At 46.8% G+C, this 17,971-nt stretch overlaps 1 protein-coding gene across 1 annotated transcript in view; it reads right to left on the reverse strand.

Annotated features, from left to right (window-relative positions):
- ASTN2 (astrotactin 2) overlaps positions 1-17,971 on the reverse strand; it is an 899,029-nt gene that overhangs the window by 247,956 nt on the left and 633,102 nt on the right. The window contains exons 14-16 of the mRNA XM_060250629.1: positions 16,320-16,444; positions 13,968-14,072; positions 11,246-11,425 (exon numbers count right to left, since the gene is read on the reverse strand). Of these exons, the coding sequence (XP_060106612.1) occupies positions 11,246-11,425; positions 13,968-14,072; positions 16,320-16,444 (410 nt within the window). The remainder of the gene's footprint in view (positions 1-11,245; positions 11,426-13,967; positions 14,073-16,319; positions 16,445-17,971) is intronic.

Below are 17,971 nucleotides of genomic sequence, written 5' to 3' on the forward strand. Positions count from 1 at the left end.
CTGCATCTTGTGCAAAAGCTACTTGTCTGTAAGATGGGGAAAGGGGCTGCTTATTTTATTAGGCAGAATATCTCTCTGTCTCTCTACCAGGGGTTTCACGTCTCAGTTCCTTTCATAGCAAAACGCCACACTGCTAGCGATGCTGCTTATTTAAGGCAACAGAGAGTTTGCTCATCAGCCGATAGGCATATGGTTTGGGTCAGACAAAGCATGAAATTACAGCTGGGTGAATTGGCACACCCAAGGCATGCCCATATGGGATGAGAAAACACATCCCTCCAGTGTGGCCGAAAGAGCTTACGAGAAAGGGAAACCAGCTTGTTATGTTTGAGTTGCTCCTGATGTCAGCGTTAGACTTAACAGCATTCTTGCCAGTGGGGTTCTTGCAAATGCAGAGGGTAGTGGGGATAATTAAAGAGCGGGGTTCTGTGGTAGCCGCTGCATCCCATGTTCCCTGTGTTGGTTGCATTTGCTGGAGGGTGAAATTTCAGATGGCTTTCCAAAGGCCACCATCGCCCAGGACCCAGAAATATCTTGGCCCTTGTATTTCTGACACGGGCTGCTGAGGCCAGCTGCTACACAGATACGAGTGCTTCTACTATGCCAAGCAAACTGGAGCGTTATTCTGCTCAAGGGCTCCAAGTATGGGAAGGATTACTTAGATTGGAACGAATCCAAGAAAATAATGTGACTTGTCCCTAGGAGAACCGGGTGCCTCTTGCCTTGCTACCAGCTTCCTCCAGCAAAGACCAGAGGAAGGGGAGGGGGGCGTTTCTTACGAATGCAGAGTTCTGCTTTTCATAATTAAATTATGCATGCAAAAACTGCGATTATTTCAGTAAGGCCTTTTCCACACACATCAGTTGATGCTGTTGGGAAGTGCCCCCTCCCCCCCACCATGCTCATGCATTCAGGGATCTCCAGAGCTTTCTCAGATCTTTCCCAAACCTGTTTTGCTGTGAAATGTTGGAAAAGATTACAGCAAAGCCTGGAAGGTTCTGATCTTCCTGGTCCATTAGAAAAGAAAAAAAGGGGGGGGGGGAGTCTCTAGCCCTCATATCCCTGCAACAAAGAGGGACAGAGGCTTAATGTCTGTTTTAATGAAAGCTGGGGATTCAGAGAACTCCATACGCAGATTGTTATTGGGTTATGATGGTATCGATCAAAAACAAAACTGAAAATGCCCCAATGTGGGTGGTGGCCACTGCTGGGCAACTGAGACAGGGAAAACCACCATGTGGAAACCCCATTGCTGCTGTGCTGTATTGGCAGCTGCAGCGTCATCCAGGAAGCCATATAAGCTTGTTCCCCCCCCCCCCCCCCGTGGAAACTCCAGGTGAAGCAGCTTTGCCGAGTGAAGACACCTGCTCCTGCATCACTGGACCTCAGGCCTGTCTGTTCTTAAGCTGGAGATGTCCACGTTTTCTAAGGGTTTGCTTTCTTTAATGCAGGCAGAGCTTCCCTAGCGGATTTCAAGCAAACCATCAGCAGCAGAGTCAGAGCCCTGCTCATTTTCAAATGTCCAGCCGGATACTGCTTCCCAATAGGGGCAGCTTGCATTTGTGGTGCTTGCACAGATATACAAGGCAGGCCAAATCAAATGAGAGACTGGGAGTTCTGTGATGGGAACTTGCAATGTTTTCTAAAAGCAACAGTCAAGCGTGTAGGGGAGGATTTAGCTTTCCCTTCCATGCAGTGTTCCCTCTAAGCTGAGTTAGCGTGAGCTAGCTCACAGATTTTTAGCCTCCAGCTCATACATTTTTGTCTTAGCTCAGGAAGGATGACCCCAGAGCACAATAATTTATGGAGTTGCTCACAACAATGTCAGTAGCTCACACATTTTAATACCAGTAGCTCACAAAGTAGAAGAGCCAGTTTGGTGTAGTGGTTAAGTGTGCGGACTCTTATCTGGGAGAACCGGGTTTGATTCCCCACTCCTCCACTTGCACCTGCTAGCATGGCCTTGGGTCAGCCATAGCCCTGGCAGAGGTTGTCCTTGAAAGGGCAGCTGCTGTGAGAGCCCTCTCCAGCCCCACCCACCTCACAGGGTGTCTGTTGTGGGGGAGGAAGGTAAAGGAGATTGTGAGCCGCTCTGAGACTCTTCGGAGTGGAGGGCGGGATATAAATCCAATATCTTCTTCTAGAATTTTTGCTCACAAGACTCCAGCTTAGAGGGAACATAGCTGCTTCCATGCTGTTTTTCTGATCTGAAACAGTCTTTGTTTTTAATACAATTGTTGCATGAAAAGCAAAACACACTCTGGGATCATGCAACTTCCAGCATCTCATCTGGGTTGAGCGCTGCAATCCCACGTGTGCGGTGGATACTCCAAAGTTGTTGATATGACCTCACTGGTCATGGGTGGCTTTAGCCGGTATTCCCACTGGGAATTTGCACCCATTCCAGTTGCAAAGGGCAGTTCCCGTATATATCAACAATTCAGATTAGGATAATTGCCTGGGCTAGGAACTCTTGTCTAATCGCTGGGCTGTTTTCGACCCCTGGCCCTTTGATAAAACATTCCGTTTATGGTGCTTTCTATCAGTTTTGCATTTCGAAATGCCGGCTTTTATGAGTTGGCTGCTGCCTGCCGCTTCCACCAGGCTGACGAGCCAGAACAATATTGTGTTTTTATAAATAAGCACTTGCCTCGCACGCCGTTCCAGAGAGCCTCTTTTGTAGTAAATATACCACTACAGAGAGTGTTTCTGAAAGCCATAGATTCATTTAAGTGGACTTAAAGCCCGGTCCGTTCTGCTGACGGAGCACTTGACTGCCTGGCTTTAGCCAAACAGCCGCATCACAGTTTAAGCTAAGTCTCCACCATCTGTTCCCTGCTCTGATTGCAAATAGAGAAGGGAAGGGAGCAAATTTTTATTTTATGATGCACTTGTGGCTCATACAAGTTTAGGGGGGGAAATTCTGCCAGACGGGAGGGCTAGGTGAGGTGGGGGATTTTCACTCATGCACATTTGTCTGTCCTACCAGGCTGGTTATTTTGGGCACAGATAGGGAAAGAGCTGTGACCCCTGATGAAGCCAGCGCCTCTCCTGAGAACTCAAAGGTCACTGTGAGAGCCTTTCTTTACCTATATCATACTGCCTTTTAGCGAAATCCACCCCCCCTCCAAACTACTGTCTTTCTGGGAGGGGGGGTTGTAATTACTTTTGAAAGCAGTGGCCAAAGAAGATAAAACTGAGTCATTAGCAAGCTACGATTAAACAGTTTGGTGGTGTTTTTTCTCACCTGCGGAAAGAAGGTGTTTGATTATGACTTGTGCATGTGTTTGATTTTTTTTTTTAAGGAGGCTGCTCAATAAGAGAAAATTGATCCAATTAAAAGTGCATCGGAAAAAGGCTTGTCCCCGTTATATTAAAAACACTCCATCTCCTCTTCTTTTTTTTTGGCGGCAGGTTGGCTTTCGAGGCCTCCAAAGAAATTATCTTTTGTTCTCTCCTGTGCCATTAAGAGATGCAGTAATCGCAATGGCAGCAAATGGACACAAAGGGCGACGTCATGACTTTCTGCTTCATGTCTATTAGCGTTTGTTCCCCCTCCCTTCCTGAAAAGGGGGGGGGGGTTGCAAAACAAAATTGCTGTCAAAATTAGAAGTAAGCCTGGCCCTTTTGCTTGCCTTGGCTTTGTTATGCATGGGCTCAGGTATCGGCACTTCAGACATCGATGGGTCCGGAAGAATTCACTTCAAGGTCCTAGCAGTGATGGACATACTCAGCTGCCTCATACAGAATCAGAGCACCTGTTCATCTAAGCTCAGGATTGTCTGCTCACTGACAGTGCCTTTCCAAGGTCATGGGCAGGAAAGGGGGGGGGAACCTATTTCCCAGAGCCGCCTATCTGAAGTCCTTCATTGGGGAAGAAGAAGAGAAGATTGCAGATTTATACCCCGCCCTTCTCTCTGAATCAGAGACTCAAGAGCGGCTTACAATCTCCTTTATCTTCTCCTATCACAACAGACACCCTGTGAGGAGGGTGGGGCTGAGTGGGCTCTCCCAGCAGCTGCTCTTTCAAGGACAACTGTGAGCTATGGCTAACCCAAGGCCATTCCAGGAGCTGTAAGCAGAGGAGTGGGGAATCAAACCCGGTTCTCCCACATAAGAGCCTGCACACTTAACCACTACACCAAACTGGAAGCCAGCGATTGGTGCTGGGACCTTCTGAATACAAAGCATGTGCAGTAACAGCTTTCCTTAACTGGCACTTGGCTAACCGGCATGTCCAGAGCCTGCAGCCTGCCCTACCACCACCCCATTGGCAGTCTGATATTGCGGCTGCTGACTAGTGGGCCCAGGTCAGTGGTGGTGAGAGGCAGCAGAATCATGCAGGCAGCAGCCATGCCTGGGACTGCAGCCTGCTCTGCTACTACCTGCCGTGCACAGCACCTGCCACCTGTTCTTGCCACCGCCTGCTAGGCACTACAGTTCTCTCACTGCCACCAGCGTGGGCCTACTGGCCAGCAGCTGCTTGACGCTGCTGCTTTCTTGCTGCCTTATGCCAACTGGCATCTCTGATAAACTGGCAATCCCAATTCCTCTGTATTACTGCATTCTATCCACTGCACTGAATGACGGCAGTACTGCTTAGCTGACCACTAATAGCAAGTTTATGAGTACATGAAACTGCCTTATGCAGGCTCAAATCATAGGTCAGAATAGTTTGCTTCAATGTTCTGGCCCCAACGCAATCCCTAGACAGCTGCCATTTTGGGGGCTGCTTTTGAGAATTCCCTTCTGTTGTCGCTCTCCTTTCTGCCAGGCCTGCCCTGGTCCTCCAATATTCTGTGTGTGTCTGTGGTACTTGCCTTTCCCATACATGATGTATCTCTGTTCTGGATTTCCCCCCTCCCCAGTGAGTATTGTGTGTGTGTGCTTGGAAGTCATGGTGGACTTCTGGTGACCACTACTGGGACTTGGGCGTTTAGAGAGGTGGCTTGCTATTGCCTGCCTCCATGTCACATCCCTAGTATTCCTTGGAAGTCTCCCTTCCAAGTACATGCCAGGGTCGGATGTGCTTAGCTTCTGCAATCCGACAATATCGGGCTTGCCTTGGCTGTCCAGGTCGGGGCGATGATGTTGTATCTCTGACTCCTTTTTGTCATGTGACTGAAATCATGCTTCTTGACTGCAATGCCATGTGCTTGCAGCTCAGTGTGCCTCCTGCTACAGCCTGGGGGTTAAAGATCCCCCAAGGAACACATGGGATTCCCCAGTGGGCCAACAACACCCTCTGGAACCATTTCAGGTCAAGTAAATTGTGCCAGGGCTGCAGGGTGGGGGGAGGAGTCTGAAGCCCTTTCTCCATACATGATGCAGTCCTAGTCTGAATCAGGCACTCCCCACATAGGAAATGGGATCCTACAACTCACACCTGACTGTTAAATAGGATGGGGATCCTGGACCCAACCATAATGATCACACCCAAAGAGTGCTTGTGAATGGTTCCTCGTCCTCTTGGGAAAAAGGGACAAGTGGAGTGCCTCAAGCATCTGTCCTGGGGCCTGTTTTGTTCAACATCTTCATAAATGATTTGGATGAAGGAATAGAGCAGGGGTGTCAAACATGTGGCCCAGGGCCAAATAAGGCCCTCATAGGGCTCCTGTCAGGCCCCTGGGCAGTTGGCTGTCCTCCCACTTTCTTGCTTCCTTCTGCATCACAGCTTGCTTAGCAAGGCTTGCTCAATCACACAGGAGCTACAGAGCAAAGCCTCTATTTTCTCCATTGGCTGAGGCTCCTCCCTTGGGAAGGAAGGGAGAGCTTGCTTTGCCCTGTCAGTTGCACACCAGAGCTACTAAGCCAAGCCTCTCTTCCTTCTATTGGCTGAGGCTCATCCTTCTTTTAGCCCCATGGGGAAGGAAGGAAAGAGCCAGAGCTTCCTTTGCCCAGTTCCCTGGATTCCATGGGAGAGCTACAAAGAAAGCACCTTTAAGACCAATGAGTGCTAATGTTTTAAGCATGTTTTATTTTAAGTTTGTTTTTTTAAAAACTTTAATTGTGTTTGTCTGTGTCCTTATAAAGTTTGTATCTCTGCTACCTAATCTTAAAGAGGTACACATATGGCCCGGCCCAACAAGGTGTCTTTATATTAGATCCGGCCGTAATAAAAAAAATGTTTGATGCCCCTGGAATAGAGGGAATGCTTATAATATGTGCAGACAATACTAAATTGGGAGGGGTTGCAAATACAGTAGAAGACAGAAGCAAGATACAGGATGGTCTTGACAGGCTAGAAAACTGGGCTGTAACTAATAAAATGAATTTTAACAGGGATAAATGTAAAGTTTTGCATTTAGGTAGGAAAAAAAAATTCAATGGTTATAGGATGGGGGAAACTTGTCTTGGCAGTAGAATGTGTGAGAAGGATCTAGGGGTCTTAGTGAACCATAAACTGAACATGAGTCAACAGTGTGATGTGGTGGCTAAAAAGGCAAATGCAATTTTGGGCTGTATCAACAAGTATGGTGTCCTGATCACGTGAAGTGATGGTATCGCTTTAGTCTGCTCTGGTAAGACCTCATCTGGAGTATTGTGTTCAGTTTTGGCCGCCACATTTTAAGAAGGGTATGGACAAGCTAGAATGGGTCCAAAGGAGGGCGTCAAAGATGGCAATGGGTCTGGAGACCAAGTCCTATGAAGAAATGTTGAAGGAACTGGGCATGTTTAGCCTGGAGAGGCAGCTGAGAGGTGATATGATCACCATCTTCAAATACTTGAAGGGCTGTCATATAAAGGATGGTGCGGAATTGTTTTCTGTGGCCCCAGAAGGTAGGACCAGAACCAATGGGTTGAAATTACATCAAAAGAATTCCTGGCTCAACATTAGGAAGAACTTCCTGACAGAGCGGTTCCACAGTGGAACAGGCTTCCTTAGGAGGTGGTGGGCTCTCCTTCCCTGGAGGTTTTTAAACAGAGGCTAGGTGACCATCTGACAGCAATGCAGATCCTGTGAATTTAGGGGGAGGTATTTGTGAGTTTCCTGCATTGTGCAGGGGGTTGGACTAGATGATCCTGGAGATCCAACCCTATGATTCTATAATGTGAGAATTGATGAGCTGTGGCTAAGTGAGTGCTGACTGGCCCCAACTTCCCTTCCTGACAGTCCCCCCACCCCGGACCCTCACTTCTAACCTGCTTCTCTGAGTCTTGTGCGGTCAAATTGTTTGTGTTTATAGCTAGGACCTGAGCTGCTTGTACCTCACCTCTGCATTCCCACATTAACTCTGGATCCTTTGCCTGCATGCCTGGCATGGATGACAAACTTTGCAGCCTTCCTTAATCTGATGTGGATTGGTTGCTATGCATACATATAGGTCTGGGATCAGTTTACAGGTTGGAGTAAAGGTTCCTGAGCTAAAATAGGGGGGACCAGTTCTATTCATCAGCCCTTGGGGAGAAATCAAGTGTGGGGAGGAGAGGGCTCTCTCACCTGTGAAAAGCTGCAATTTCTCTAAACAAATTATATTACCCTTTCTGCCTTCTGCAATTAAAGAAATGCCAGTGAAGCCATTTAGGCTGGAGGGCAGGCTCTGAAATGTTATTATAGAGATTCAGAACTTCCCTGATTCTGTTGTCTTTTTAATCACTTGCTAAGCCCTGAGGATGCTGTGGTTTTTTAATACAAAACAAACAAAATCACCCATTTAATTTCCTTTTCACTGAAGGGGGGGAAAGCATAGGGCTTTATTTTTAGAAATACTGTAGTAATTTAATATTAGTGGGTACTTGCATTCTCCAAGATGTGAGGGACACATGGTTCTAAGTCACACAACCTTTTACCCACACAACAACCCTTTGAGGTAGGCTAGGTTCAGACATAATAACTGGCAACTTCATGTCTGATTTTAAGTCAGGTCTCCTTGAGACAGTTCCATATATATATTATTCACTATACTTTGCAGTTCTCACTGCGGAGGCAAATGTATATCTGGGCTTTACCATATCAGACTACAGGTGGAGGAATCCAATGATTTGATGATTTTTTATTTTTCTTAAATGCACTGCATGCTGAAAACTAGTATGCCAGAGATTGGCTGGTTTTCTATATGCAAGGAGATTTTTGCTTTGAATGGAGCAGCATGCAGTCATAGGAACTGGTAAGAAGAATGGTGGGATATACATGCAAGAGATGATTCCCTGGCACTAGCCATTACAAGCAAGCATCCAGATAGTCTCCATTAAAACTCCACATAAATTGATTCTTGGAAGCAACCCCTTCCAGATAACAGTGAAATACACTTATTTGCAAGATTTATCTTTTCACCGAACTGCCTTCCCAAAGCCATACCACTAAGGGATGAACAGCAGGGAAATTAGGCATCAAAATATAGTTAAATTCCTTAGCAAAACAATAAGTAAAGGCAAGTGAAAGTTCTCCTTTTTGGGAGGGGAAAAGAGAACAAAACGCTATATTGAAATGATCTGGTGAGTGCACCTTTTTTTGGAAATGAGCTGTCCCTGCAAATTTTGCCTCCCAAAACTGATTTGATGGGACTACAACTCTGCCCTGATTCTGGCTACAGCATGCAGAATCCATCCCGACTCCCCACTCCATACCATCCACTTCTAGCTGTGTGTGTTCTTTAAAAATTTTATTATTATTTTTAAAGCTCCCCGGAAATTACACACTGAGCAAGATTAATAGCTTGGAAGGTGAATAAACACACCTCCACAATATTTCCTACTCTGCAGGAGGACTTGCAAGAGCAAGCCGCCATTTATCATTGTTTAAGAATAAAACAAACAGGCACAGTGAGTCGTGAATACATTTTTCAAAGCAGAAGGGAGAAAAGGCATAGTTGGGGGGGTGCAGTGAGAGAGGTGCGGGGGGGGGGGCAGGGGGAGGCAGAGAGTTCCCTGGATCTGGTTGTCTCTCCTCCAGACTATTACACACAGTCAACACACTTATGTAAAACAACTCCTGTGGAGGGCCAAACACTGTGGATCTTAAGATATATTTAAAGCACAAAGAAATGTATCGGATCAGGTGTGGTGCATTTGAATCAAGTCTGTGGGCCTTTCACTCTCTCTCTCTCTCTCTCTCTCTCAGCCTCTTAGAAACCTGATATTTGATCTATTGAGGGAGAATCAAGATTATTGGGGCAAACAATAAGAAGATATTGGATTTATATCCTGCCTTATACTCTGAATCTCAGAGTTTCAGAGCAGTCACAATCTCCTTTATCTTACCACCCCCTCCACAAGAGACACCTGTGAGGTAGGTGGGGCTAAGAGAGCTCTTACAGAAGCTGTGGGGAATCAAACTCGGTTCTCCCAGGTAAGAGTCCACGCACTTAGCCACTACACCAAACTGGCTCTAACAGCTCAAAGAGAAGTCATTTCTCTTTGGGAAACGTGACATAGGGGGAGAGTTAATCCCCAGCTCCTGTCTGAGTCCCCTCTACCCTTGAGACATGCACCACTTTTTGATCTTAAGTTACACGTGTTTTGAGATCATAGACTTCCATCCTGGCTCCAAATCTGATGAAACTTCCTCTGGAATATTTTGGGCTGCATCTTGTCTCAGTTAATGGCTACTACAATGGCTACTGAAACATATGTCATTGCTGCTATGACATCCCTCCCCCTGCCCCAATCACCAAATTTAAAACCAGCTAAGGAGGTGAACCGTAATAGCTCTGCAATGGATTGCAGAAAGATCCAACAAATTGCTGCTGCCTTGGATCTTGCAGTGGGGAACGATCATCATAAGAGTAGAATTCATGTGGATTTATGTGAACAACTGGAATTATCATCGTAAGAGTGATTCCTTGCAGCTCAAAGTGGTGCAGAGCCCAGCAGCAAGGCTGGGTCAAGAAACAATTAAAAAAAAAAAAACTAAGACTTTTCACAAGTGATCAGATTTTCTGAAGGCTGAGTCATGACACCACTCCCGTCCAGCATTTGGAGTCAATGCAAAGTGTGGCAAAATCTCTGCCTGGTTAAGAGAATCGTAAGAATTGTGGCGGCAGCCCAACAGAGTCCACCAGTGGACTGAATACGGTCTATTGTTCTTATGCTCTCAATCGGGCTTCTGCTAGAGCATCAAATCAATCACATTTTTAAAATCCCTCCACGAAGCTCAGTGTTGGATGCAGGCCTCGGATTCGGTGGGAGCTCACAGGAGCACAGCTCCTGAACCTTTCTGAGAGTGCCACCTTCTCCTTCCCACCTTGTCCATTGAATAGTAGGTGCGGCTGCATAACAATCCCTGGATGAGCTCCACCACCTATTTTTCTACAAAACGACCCCTGGTGACAAGCATGATTCCTCGACCCCTTTCATCCCCCTAACAGCCCCATGAGATAAAGTTATTCCAAGGGAAGGCAACTAGTCCAAAGTCACCCTGTGAGCTTCCTGGATGTGAGAGGATTTGAACCTGAACCCTGCCTCATCTAGACCAGCACTCTAACCACAACAACAAGCACCCATGGGACATCAGATTGACTTTTCCTGCTGCTCTAATAGATGCAGTCTCACAATGAACCAAGTGACAGGAATCAGGACTGCATACAGTGTAACATTGGGCACCTTTTCAGGGGAGGGAGGAGTAAATGGGAAGGGGTGGACAAGCAGTATAGATACCGCTGCTATAGATTTATACACAGGAGGTGGGTAAATGGGCTACAGCAATAACCAAACTTTTTTTCTCCCCCTCCCCTAAATATAACCTAATTGTACTACTTCAAAGTTCCAAAGTTTATTGCCCTGCTTAATGATGTGTCTTGTTATTTATGGCACGGCACAATGAGTCTGCTGCTGAATTAATATACTTCCTTAAAGACCATCATTGTCACAAGCAATAAAACGGAACCATTCCCAGACAGCTCAATTATGTCACATTGACAGAAATGAACCCAAATCACCCACGGCGATTTGAAGGAGGGGCTGGCAAACAGATGACACAGAGAGCATCCTCAGGCTCAGAGCCGACACAGCCATACGGGGGGGGGGGGGGGGGCCGGGCAAACCCGAGGCACACAGATGGACAGGTGAGAGGGAAGAGACACAGGCAAGCAGGACAAACTGCAGTGCTGCCCCCTCCCCCCCCATGGCTAAAAGAGAGGTGCTCACCTCCCCAGCCATGTGACAGCAGAAAGGGTGCAGAATCTGTGACTGGCATTGTCCCAGGTCTTTGCCTAAGGAGCATGAAGCAACTGCATGTGCATGGGCATACGGGGTCAGTAAGGGAAAAGGTGTGCAAGTTTTCTGCTCTCCTCTCGGAGCCATTTACCTTTCTGATACTGAAACCAGAGCTGCTGCTGAACCCTCTTGCTAGGGAAGTGGATGACACAGCTGAATTCAGAGCCGTACAGGGCCTCTGCTACGTAGTGGGAGCCATACTGCTGGATGAAGGACAGCAACTCCTCGCGGCTGCTGTCCTTGTTCAGGATCTTCAGGACATTGGCAAATCCTGGAACAGAAAAGCACGGGCAAGATTAGCATGAATCAGATGGAATGTGTGAGAGAGAGAGGGATGTGGCGTTAGGCAGCATTCACATATACTAATTGAGGTCCCCACTGTTAGCAGTTCCTCTTGAATTTTGATCTCAACATCAGCAAAACAGATACAGGATGAACTCCTAGTGTCAATGGAGCACAGCGGTGTCTTTGCATGGCCAAGTTTAGAGCATGCATCACCTAGCACCAGCAGTCCTCCCAGTCAACAGATCCCCATTTCTGGCAGGTAGGCTGATTACAGATAAGAATAGTATGTTTGCTTTTGAATCACAACAAATCATGTCCACTGCACCTTCAACTTCAATCTTCTCCTATGACCTTGCTAACCATTTTTGGTATTGACATGCTGATATGTGCTGCTTTCACTCCCAGATAAAACCACCAGAGCGCGATATCAGTGAGTCCTCTTTGGGCCTCACCATTCCTCCCACATCTGCTGGGCACAAGACTACACACACAATCACACACGTGTGTGTGTTCCTGAACCCTTCTGCAACATGCCAGCATACACTGAATCCACTTTGACAACCAATACAGTAAGATCAATGGCACTCCGTATACCCTAAGTCCAACAGTGTAGTGATGGGTATCCTATTTGGGAACTGGGCCACTGGTATGAGATGGTGCTGATCTAATAATCAGGATTAAACTAACTTCAGGTAAAACTTTTTTGATAAAAGCCACCTTCACTAATCAGCCACCTTCACTGTATTGTTCCTAAACTTGGAAAACTCATGTTCAAGTCATAGCTCAGACGTCTAGAAGAACCATAATCAGCTCCCTCAACAACAACAAAATGGAAAGCAAAATTACCAATATTATGACCTATATTAGCAGATTTGTTGAATTTCCAGCATTCATCTAAAAGAAAGCAATTTTCTAGTCCCTTCCCTTGTGAAGATATGTCTTTTCCCTTATATCTCCACAAGGGAAAGGGCTAGAGGGTTTTTTTTTTAAATAAACCTGGGAATTCAAAGCACCTGGTCAATCTATCATCACAATGATATACTGATATAACAATATTTCAGTGTGTGTTTGGTTTTTTTATGCAAAAGCCCTGGGGGAGTAGGGCTACTTCTGATGCCAGAAAAAAGCAGCATGGTTTGAAAGGGGCACAGAATTTTACATACAGTTCATAAACAGATGGCTAGTGGAACTGCTGCCATTACAGGCTTCCCCTTGCCCAGGTAGATGTGAGGGTATGTGTGCTTGCATTGATCCTCCCCAACAGCCAGCTGCAGCTCCCCACCATGGAAAGGCTACCTCTCCCCCCTCGGCGGCCTTGTGTGTAGGAGCTCCTACTCATTCTCTTCATCCCTAAGTGTGTGTTATTTTCCCACTTTTTAGAATTCAGCCAACATCAATATAATCCTGCACGCACAAAAAAAAAATGTGTGCGCGCTGTGGCACTACTGATGATGCCTCCAATGCCAACAGCACCCTCCCTTGAAAATTCTCATTGCTTAAGGTGCATGTGTAAGAAAACAGACTGACTCCACAGCTGTGATATGCAGAGGGAAAGCAGATGTGCAGGAGAACTGCCCAAACCAATTCCAATGCTTTTGGATCAACTACCAAGAAAATAAGGACTAAGTTGAGCATAAGGTGTATATTAGAGAAATCACCAAAATGGCCAGAAGATGAGAATCCTTGAAACTTAATGCCCTATGTGGCTTGGGCCCAGGGCATCTGAAGGACTGTCTCCTCCCGTATGCTCTTCCCCAGGAATTAAGATTACAGGGAGAAGCCCTCCTGACTCTCCCACCAATCAAAGAAGCTCATCTGGTGGGAACACAAGAGAGGCCCTTTTTGGTGGCAGCTCCACAATTATGGAACAACTTCCCCAGGGTGGTGTGCCCGGTCTTCCCACTGTCGATCTTCAGGAGGCAGTTTTATTCAGGACTGCATTTGGCTGAGTTAGTTTTTATTTAGTGTCAGTTTTAATCAGAGTTTTTAAAACTGTGGCCTTTGCTGTGTTTTTATGTTTTGTTTATATTTGTAAGCTGCCTTCAGTTCCAAAAAGGAAAAAGGCAACTAATACATGTTTTCAATTAAAAAAAAATAAACTGAAGAGATTGGATTTATACCCCGCCTTTCACTCAGAGTCTCACAGCGGCTTACAATCTCCTTTCCTTCCTCTCCCCATGACAGCTGGAGCTGAAAGGGCTCTCCAAGAACGGCTCTTGAGAGAACTGTGACTGGCCCAAGCTGGCTGCATGTGGAGCAGCGGGGAATCAAACCCGGTTCTCCCAGATTAGAGTCTGCACTCTTAGCCACTACGCCAAATTGGCTCTCAGACTGATTCCACAACTGCCTATCAGCGAGGTATGTCCTGCAAACATCTCGCAAGTGATGGGTTTCCATCAGCTGACGTGCAAGGCGCACACCGTGCTGTTTAGATATTATAAAGCAATACCTCTTCCAGTTTCTTCAAGCTTCAGCAGTCGTGTTAGATAAAAACCTATCCCTCATCGCTGTGACAGGGTCATTCTCACCTGCTGAGAGGGCAATCGTGCTGAGCTTCACTTTGTACAGGTTGCTCCGGACTCTCCAGTGCTGCACCATAGGGTAGCCCATGGCTTCATCATACCGGATATCCCCTGCAAGAGAGAGCTGGGATTTAGACAGCATAGCAGAGAAAGAGGCAGCTCGAGAAGGGAAGGATGGTTTTGCTGTGATCACTTTCCTCGTCGCATGTTCCAGGGCTACGGATGCCGCGATAACAAAGATCACAGCCCCCAATGATCTCGCTGCCGGAGTTCTTAGCGATACTGACAGCCACGGTGAGGAGGCGGCTGTTTCTGCCATGGGCGAGCCAGTGATGGAGCTGTGTCTGTCGGGACTGATAGCGCTTTTCAAAAAGCAGCCTCATTGAAACCAGCACAAAAATGGGGAGTTCTGCTAGAGCGAATTATTTCCAGTACATAACGCACGGCATCCAACAAGTGACGCTGATAGCATAGGGGGGCTTCCTTATATCCCAATTAGTAGATCTTACAGCTGAAAGCAAGGAACGAGGGAGACCACATGAGTCACGTCTAAAAAGGCAGCAGGAAGTGCTCTGAACCATTTGCTTGCTGCAGCGCAGGATTTCATGGGCAACAGCATACTGCCTCAGATGCACCAAGAAAGCCACAGGACTCCGAATGTCAGAGGTTGAGGCAGAAAAACAGATGCCACCAAATACAGGTTATCTATGGGTAAAATGATCTTCCCGCTGGGACTGCTCACTCATTATACTTCTGCTTTCTGTACTAGTTTTTTAAAAGTATTTTTTTTGCATTTGTGTGTGTGCAACTTCTTGCAACCCTTATTGGAGCATGGAGGACATTCAGAGAAGTGGCTTGATACAGCCTGCCTCTGCCTCCTGCTCTTGGTATTCCAAGGAAAGCTCCCATCCAAGTACTTGCCAGGGTCAGCTCTGCTTAGCTTCCTAGATCGGATGAGATCAGGCTTGCCTGGGCTATCTAGGTCCGAGTCTTTTAGTACAAGTTTTGTCATGTGTTTGCAGTGAAGTGGGAGAGACCTGAGATGGTAAAATGGACAACACGACTTCAGATAGTATGGGATGGATTCTAGCTCCAAATGTTCTTTCCCATTTAAAAACAAACAAAACCATACTAATGGGGGAAAAGCCCAGCAGGTAGTATGTTCAGCTAACAATCCCATAACCCCTAGCTATAAAAAAGCACAATTGCAAGGATCAGAGACGGGCACCTTGAGGTCACTTCTGGGATCTGATTTGGGCTTCAAAGCACCCCATTTCTCTGAGTCAAATTATTAGGATGGGATGTTCTTAAAAATGCAGGAAATTTCTATGCAGTCTCATCAGCGTCCTGCTCAAGGTGGCTTAAAATTAAAATAATACGGCATCGATATAGTGATCAAATGTTTTTTTAAAAAATCATTAAAAGAAACCCAGGCTGTTTCCCAGCTGGTGGGAACCCCCTTTTGTTTACTAATGAGAAGGGATAGCTGGACAATAAGCACCCACATCATGCTTTGCATTTATAACCCAGTGTCGGGAGAGATTTTGCTTACTTTGCACACTTCCTTCCTGTTGGAAAATTAAGTGTTACCCCGAACGTAATAAAGGAGGAAGAGGCTCTCCTGACACTATTCACTTCTTGGCAGACACCTTTTGTAATTTCCTCTATCTTAAGGAGGAGGAATGGGGGAGATACCTGGGCTGTTAACAAAATTGGGAGCAACAGCATCAAAGCCGGGAGAGATCCAGACCCTAGTTTGGGGAGGGTGATGTAGACCCGCCCCACCCCCCCGGTGGTTACATCTAGCATGAAATGTATATACTCTGGCAGACTTCCAACCACTATTTTCTGCTAAATGGAGGCCCAGGACTTTGCTGAGCCCTCAACCTCAAAGGGTGAATCCAACAACATTGGCTTGTTGTATTGATTTGATGGGCATGGCTTGTTTTTAATTGATTTGGTTTTATCGTCTTGGTTGGTTTCATCATTTTAGTTGTTAGCCATCTCAAGCAGGACTGGAGAGACAGACCGATTTCGCACTCACCTCACGCTGCTCTCACGTTCGTCTTCTCAGTGCGGCTTTCTTCCAATTTCCCACTATCTGCCCCGGGACTGCAGCAAGGATCGGCATTTTCGCGCAGCAAACAGAAACTGGTTTTTAGCGGCTTCTGTTTGCTGCGTGAAAACGCTGATCCTTGCTGCAGCCCCGGGGCAGATAGTGGGAAACCGGAAGAAAGCCGCGCCGAGAAGACGAACGTGAGAGCGGCGTAAGGTGAGTGCGAAATCGGTCACAATGTGCAGATTTTCTAAACGACCCCACACTGTCCATGTTGGCAATGGAGAGGCCAAAGCTCTTACCAGTGAGCAGCTGAAGGTTTGGCAGAGGCTCAGAGAGCACACCGCGGCATTGCTCTTCCACGGGCAGGGGGATCACCATCAACGCATCAGCCAACTGGGGAAAGTCCTTGATGAAATTATTCTCCCTGCAGAAGGAGACAGAACATTCCAAAGCCACAATGGAGGGGGCTCTTTGAGCAGACTACACCAGACCAAACCTTGGGGGGGGGGTGCTGGGGGGGATAAGGAAAGAGGTCAAGTGTGCAGGAGCATGAGAGGTCTGAGCATCTGTGCAAGGAGAAAAAAACTCCCTAGTACAACTTAAAAACAAAAAGATGGTGCAAAGTGCTGCCAAGTCACAACTTGTGGCAGCCCCTAGTGGTTTTTTCAAAGCAAGAGACATTCAGAGGTGATTTGCGATTGCCTGCCTTTGCGTAGCAACCCTGGACAGCCTTGGTGGTCTCCTATCGAAATACTAACCAGAGCTGACCCCCTTTAGCTTCTGAGAGATGAAGAAACTGGGTTAGCCTGGGCATCTGTACTAACAGCAACAAACACCCTGTGTTCATAAAATGCTTACGGTAAAACCCTTTTCTGTTTGGTTTGTAAGCAAGGAGATTTCTGAGAAATGTTGACCCCCGGGAACCTCCAACACTCTGTCCAAGCAACAGCAGCATTTTAAATTGTATTTCCCCTCCTATATTTAATACTGAAGCTCTTGCAAACCCACCTAACTAGGCCAAGCGTCTTAACAAAATTGCTGGAACCCAAAATCGGAAAAAGGCTACCCATGAATGCTCTTAGCATCTTGCTTTGCTCCAGTCCATCTCTGGATATCCAGAACTTTGAAGCAGTCTTCAAACAGTACCTTCAAACTGCCTCCCCTACCCCTTGAAGGAACACAGCTGTTTGCCTCTGAGGCTTAGGAACATTTCACCCTCATGCTGTGTTCAGCTGAAGGGAACAGGTGGATTGCAGCTTGCTTAGAGAGTGTTGCAAGGGAGCAAATCCAGCACCATGACTATTCAAAGTAGCTCCATCTGTCCCGTTCCTGCTTCCATATGCACAGAGGTACATTCAGCAAGGCTGCTGCCCAGTGGAATGGCTGCCAGTGGGTTCAACCCGGAATGGCTGGAAGACAGACTCCAGTAAAGACTGACTGACAGAGAAGGTCAGCATTTCTTGAGATGTGCCAGCGGCCCTTTCACTTCAAACTCAGATTCCCCCCCTTCCAAGAAACAGGAGTCACTAACTAGTTCGCTTGGATACTTCTGCATTGTGATGGTTTTTCTCTTAAGGCTTTTTGGGAGTCAAGCTTCTGGAGAAAGGAGGAAAGGACTCCTGTCAAGGGAAGAAGACGGAGAAGATATTGGATTTATAACCCGCCCTGTACTCTGAATCTCAGAGTCTCAGAGCAGCTTACAATCTCCTTTACCTTCTTCCCCCACAACAGACACCCTGTGAGGTAGGTGGGGCCGAGAGAGCTCTCCCAGAAGCTGCCTTTTCAAGGACAACTCCTACTAGAGCTATGGGTGACCCAAGGCCATGCTAGCAGGTGCAAGTGGAGGAGTGGGGAATCAAACCCGGTTCTCTCAGATAAGAGTCCACACACTTAACCACTACACCAAGCTGGCTCTCAGAGAAGAGACGGGTGAGCATCTGGCTCCAGAGAC

Source organism: Heteronotia binoei, chromosome 12, assembly GCF_032191835.1.
Source record: "Heteronotia binoei isolate CCM8104 ecotype False Entrance Well chromosome 12, APGP_CSIRO_Hbin_v1, whole genome shotgun sequence".
NCBI classification, from domain to species: Eukaryota; Metazoa; Chordata; class Lepidosauria; order Squamata; family Gekkonidae; genus Heteronotia; species Heteronotia binoei.